Below are 5,836 nucleotides of genomic sequence, written 5' to 3'. Positions count from 1 at the left end.
TGAGTTTTTGTTCCTTTACCAACTAGTGAAGTTGAAAATTTATTCACACACATTGTACCACTTGCTTGTCTTGCTTTTAATTTCTGGCGTTATAGCGCTGTTGCTTTAGCTCTCAGTATATGCAAACGCAATCATCACACCTTCAGAAAATAAAGATACTTTTGTCGACTGGTTGATGTCGACTATGGTGTCAGTAGATTTAGTTAAGAACCATTTTAGAGATTAAGATGGAGGTTCCTGTAGCATTAGTGGTTTCATAGTTATTCATTTTAACACAAATCACTATTAAAACAAATTATATAACTTCATGTGGGTTTTGGGGATTGCCCCTAACCCTAACCCAGCAGTGATGCTGTTACATCTCCATCTTTCATATCAACAATGTTGGCAAAGTCCTTTATACAAGTTCTGAACATTCAATGGGAATAAACAAGGTACACTTAATAGTTTGTTGGTGTTACAGTGCTAATGTATTGGGTGGGTGATGTGAGCACATCTCTAATGAGATCGAGCACCAACATAATCTACACCATGCGTTCTCAATGTCATTGAGTGTTTGGAGAATATTTCTTCTACCTCTCTGTGCTTTGCCCACATTCTATGATGTAATGAGATGAACTTGTAAATCAGTAAAACAGGACTTAAACACAACAGGAGGGTTAAATAGGATTTAAATGCTGTACCATGTTGCCAAAAAGTTTATATAAGAATAGTATAATATATATAGGAAACAGCAGTCAGATATGTTTTTAAGAGTTCTTATTTTGTAATATCTTAGTTCTTAATTTTCTTGTGATAATTCTTTTTCTCTTTGAATCTCTTGGATCACAGGTACCGTGGTGGTAAAAATAAAACACTGTCAAACTGGATCCTACTGCATCACCCTTCCTGAAAGAGAAATAACAGCAGAGGCTGGACTCTGTGTTGTTTTACCATGTTCTTTCACTAATGATGCTGTCTTCAATGTCACAGGTTTTATTTGGTACAAATGTGATTCATCTACAAAACAAAGATGTGATATGTCTGCCGCTGGCAAACTAATATTTAATTCCAGTAGTAATGAAAACGTTCAGCCTGAGTTTAGAGGACGAGTGTCGCTGTTGGAGACTAATGTGACCAAGAAAAACTGCAGCATCATCATCAATGACCTCAGAAAATCAGACTCTGGATCATATGAGCTCAGACTTGTTGGTAACAAGGATGGAAAGACAGATGGCTTCACCTTCATTTCAAAAGCAACTATTACTATTACAGGTACAACAACCAAAACTAATTGTATATGTAGAGTGTAACGTACACAATGCACTGAGTTGTTCAGTTCTATGGACAACATTAATAATAATATTAATAAATATATTTTATGTATTTACTCACCTATTAGATCTGAGTCAGACACCCACAGTGGTGATTCATCCACTGACAGAGGGACAGCACATCACACTCACCTGCACTGCTCCTGGTCTCTGCTCTGGCTCTGTTCCTAACATCACCTGGATGTGGAGAAAACAAGGAGAGTCTCACATCACAGGGAACAGCATTGGTTTAAGGACTGAGAACCTGACTGCCATCAGACAGAGACACAGCTCAACTTTGACCTTTGACGGTTCAGTCACACAGAGTGGCACAAAGGTCACCTGTAAGGTCACCTTCACTGGAAACATCAACACAGAGGAGAGTCTGAGTGTGGCCAGTGAGTAGCACATATTTTACATTATTTACAATAATTGTTTGCTTGTTCTTTGTCTATTTGTATATTTTCTCAGATGTTATGGAACTGAAAAAAATCAGTGTAAATACTCTGATAGGGTGAAAGTTGATGAGTGATTCTTTTTAACCTGCTGTGTTTCCCAGCATCATTTACTATATTTCACTGTATTCATGTTATAAAAATGGATCGAAGTAGAACTGGACAGTACATCTGCATGGCAAAACTACAACCTGATAAAAAAAGTTGATGTAACACATTTTCTGTGTTTGCAGTATTTCCAAAGATCTTAAAAAGCTCTGCCTGTGTGATTCAGTCAGAGATCCTCACCTGTGTGTGTGTCAGTGAAGGGTTTCCTATACCGACCATCACATGGCCGCTGGTGAAGGACCACAATAAGTACTCAGTCACTTCCACTGTGTCAAACCACACAGTTCACAACACCATCACCCTTACTGTAAAACACCACACCAGCACTGTTGCTGAGTGTGTCAGCAGCAATGGAAATGTGTACGTAAAACAGAACCTCACCATCACAACTTCAGGGAGCGATGTTGAGACAGATGTCGGTAAGAATACAGCCTGCTGGTAACATAACATGTGTTGAATAATGTGGGTAGTTAGTGGTGAGTTACAGCACAGTTCAAAGACATCTTTATTTTACTTTTATATTTATTTTACACTGATCACAAATACTACTAATAATCCAAACTTACAGCCTGTTTAGATCCATCCTGCCAGATCATATCTTTGCATCAAGGCAGAGCATCAGTTACTTTTTTAAAATGTGTTCATAAAGATTACAGCAAGTAATCAACCCAAGTCCACACCTCCAGAATCCTCCAGAAATTTTAACTGTTGTTGTAATAATACAATATTATTTTTTCTAGTGGCTCATCATGGACCAAGTCCAGTGATTTTCTGTGACCATTGCTGTTGTATCTCTCATTGTAAATGTCATCTTCATAATCTACTTCTTGTTCCTTTGGTGAGTTACTACACATTCATTTCAAGTTTTGAATGCTCTTTGAATAAACTGGACATTCAAGAAATCATAATCATTTTTTTTTCCTATTCTCCAAAGGAACTCAAGACAAAAGGTGAAACCAGGTCAAGAGGACAGACCTCACAAATCACGGCAGGAAATAGACGATTTATCATTGTATGCGAACGTCGACAGGCCTCTGGGATAACCAGTTTTATGGAGTGTGTAAAGATTTAAACGTTAAATCAGATTAAGTGTGACAGTCTTTAGCAGATATAATTGTAACTGCACATTTATCTTTCATGAGGCATAAAATGGAGACTGTGCATCTCACCTGAAAACCAGAAAAATTAATTATGACATTCTTATAATCTTCATTTCAATGACTTTACTGACAGCAGTGACTATACTCAAATCATGCTCTGTCAGGTGTTCACGCAAAATCGATCTACTTCAATGCAGTTTATTTATACAGCGCCAAATCAACAACAACAATCACCTCAAGAAACTTTACATTGAATTACATGGAAAACATGGACAACTGTAATGTACCCCATCTGCAGCAGCAACAGTCACCTCAGGTCAAAGTTCATGGTCTGCTACAACACACAAGGATTCACTGTAGGTCTCCTGCAGTAATGGGATTCCCAGAGTGTGCACAACTCAACACTCTGTTAGTTTAACAGTGTAACAAGTCTATTAATTCCTTAATAACAGAATGGATTAATATTTTGTTTAAAAGAAATGTCTCTGTTTAAGATATGAATATTATATAAAATGAAGATATTCATGACTGTGCTGAGGAACTGCACCAGTCTGGTGTATTCATAGTCTGGACCATGAAGTAGCTTTGGGTAGTTGGTGACCTCTGTAGACAATGACTAGGAACTACAGCAGTTCCTGATGAAGTGACTGATGATCTTCACACTGCTCACTCAGAAACCCACAGTGACAGTTTCTCCACCAACCTGCACTGCTCCTGGTCTCTAATGTGTGTCAAGACTGAGAATCGAACCGACTGCTGTCACACAGAAACACAGCTCAACAGTGGCAGATCTAGAGATTTTGATGTGGGGGCACAATAATGATGCAAGAGCTTCTGACAGGATGCCATGTGATGGTGATCTGGGATGATGCTAATTTACTTGTAAGCGACTTACAAGTGAGGAACAAGGCAAGCAAACAAAATCTAAGTCAAGGAGAAAAAAATCAAAGCAAATCTCAGTTGACCACTGGTACCCCATACTAGTAGTGGTAATAATAATAATAATGCTATTAATGTATAACTTTTGTAATAAGTTCAGCTTTTCATGTGCAGCTTTGACATGTGTCTAAAATGTTCTCTTCTATTTCTTTGCTTGTTGTATCTGTATTAAGATGTTTTCACTTCTGATATGTTGTATGCTCCAAGTTGTGTTTTACACATTTATGTGAATAAATGCTTGAAATGTTGTGGTTTAACTGTCTTCAACCTAATGACATTTAATCTTAAAATATTCAGTATAGTGCAGAATGCACCGTATTAACAGCTCTATTTAAATGTTGTATTTCCAAATACAGCATTTAGAGAGAGAAAGAACATGGTATCACAACACAGAGTCCAGTCTCTGCTCTTATTTGTCCTTCAGTAAGAGTGATACAGAATTGATCTTTACAGAATTGTCTTTCCCCTGTTAACCTGTTCACCTGTTAATAAAAACAGAACAAGAAAACACATATTTAATATACACAGTGATATACAACAACGTCAGACACAACAATGGAATTCCATGGTTTCACATATTGCTTACATAATAATTGCTCAACACATATTAATTTAAAAAACTACTTATCCTAGAATTTCAAAGTAAGATGAGATGAGAACAATCATCCTCGTTTGTCAGATTCTCCCACCGCAGGACAAATTTTGCAGCAAAAATGCTGTAAAAAAAAAAAAGAAAAAGTACTCAGTGTGGTTCTCCAATGACGACCATTTGATGATGTGTAAAGAAGAATAACCAGACCAGCAGACCAGATAAGAGGATTTGGGTTTTTGAGCCTGATTAAAATACCAGACACAAGTTCGAACAAAACAAGGTTTAATGAAAAAACAAGGGAGAAACAAATAGGGCCTACAAAGTAGAAAACAAAAAAACTGCAGATAACCCGGCACAAATTCACAAAAGGACACAGGAGACGTGGCTCAGTGCAAAGTAACAAGTCAAGACTTGAGAGTAACAAGACAATAATTATCAACAGAAAACCACCAGTAACAAAGAAGAGGGAGACAAAATAACAAGGCAAGAAATAAGACAAGGTCACAGGGCTGGACAGTAGTGTGAGGACTCACATTAACAGTGATTATTTGGCAGGGGAGTGAGGAGGTGCTTAAATAGAAGGAGACAGGGGGACCAGATGAAATCAATCAAGGAGAACAGATGCAATTCATGAAACTGATTAAAGGAAGCTGGAAAAAAAATGCTGGAAAATTGAAATTACAGCTGACTGAATGTGTTTTGTGTCAACTAAGATGTGACAGTTCTAAACCAGACTTTTTATTGGCTAAAATAGATCATACTGGAAATAATATAAATTTTATGACTGTTACATAGCACATTCAGTCTTAGTGTTTCTAGACCTTGAACCTTCATGTCAACTTAAGAGTATCAGCCACTGAGACAATATCATTTTGTAAAGTATGTGAGACCAGGAGCAGTGCAGGTCAGTGGAGAAATCAACCTGAGCTTCTAAATGAGATCTAACATGAAAGGAAATAAAGAAAGACAAGTGTGAGTTCATGATTACAATCAAGTGAATGAAACAATGAGATTTCAAAAAGTCAGTGAGGTGACTCCAGTGAACATTCCTAATGTTATCTTCAAACTGGAGTACAATGATATTAAGTGAGTGGAGGAAAAGCTGCAATTGTTGTTGCTGATCCCACATCTCACCACCAGAGAACGATAACAACCACGGGTTTAGTTCACACAAATGTCACAAGTACAGGTTTCAACAAAGTTTTTATTAAGTCAGTTTCTTTAGTAAATCTTAATTTAATAAAAACTCTTCAGGGCTGTTTACTGGAACTGTTTGTGAACAGGCTTCTACCTCCATCTCTGTCTTATCTTCCATTCAAGTAAATATTTGATTTTAAATTCAGTAGCTGA

The 5,836-nt window shown here is 37.2% G+C and overlaps 1 protein-coding gene across 1 annotated transcript; it reads left to right on the top strand.

Moving 5' to 3' along the window:
* The first annotated feature begins 531 nt into the window (after positions 1 to 531).
* Positions 532 to 4,049, top strand: LOC113169023 (sialic acid-binding Ig-like lectin 14). The gene is made up of 6 exons (XM_026370144.1): positions 532 to 544; positions 832 to 1,254; positions 1,382 to 1,690; positions 1,981 to 2,274; positions 2,596 to 2,693; positions 2,790 to 4,049. The coding sequence occupies exons 1-6, from the start codon at positions 532 to 534 to the stop codon at positions 2,925 to 2,927; spliced, it is 1,275 nt and encodes a 424-aa protein (XP_026225929.1). The 3' UTR covers positions 2,928 to 4,049.
* Positions 4,050 to 5,836: the final 1,787 nt, after the last annotated feature.

This window comes from Anabas testudineus, chromosome 16 (genome assembly GCF_900324465.2).
Source record: "Anabas testudineus chromosome 16, fAnaTes1.2, whole genome shotgun sequence".
Lineage (NCBI taxonomy): Eukaryota > Metazoa > Chordata > Actinopteri > Anabantiformes > Anabantidae > Anabas > Anabas testudineus.
The sequence above is the reverse complement of the archived record's forward strand: the minus strand, read 5'-3'. Positions and strand labels throughout refer to the sequence as shown.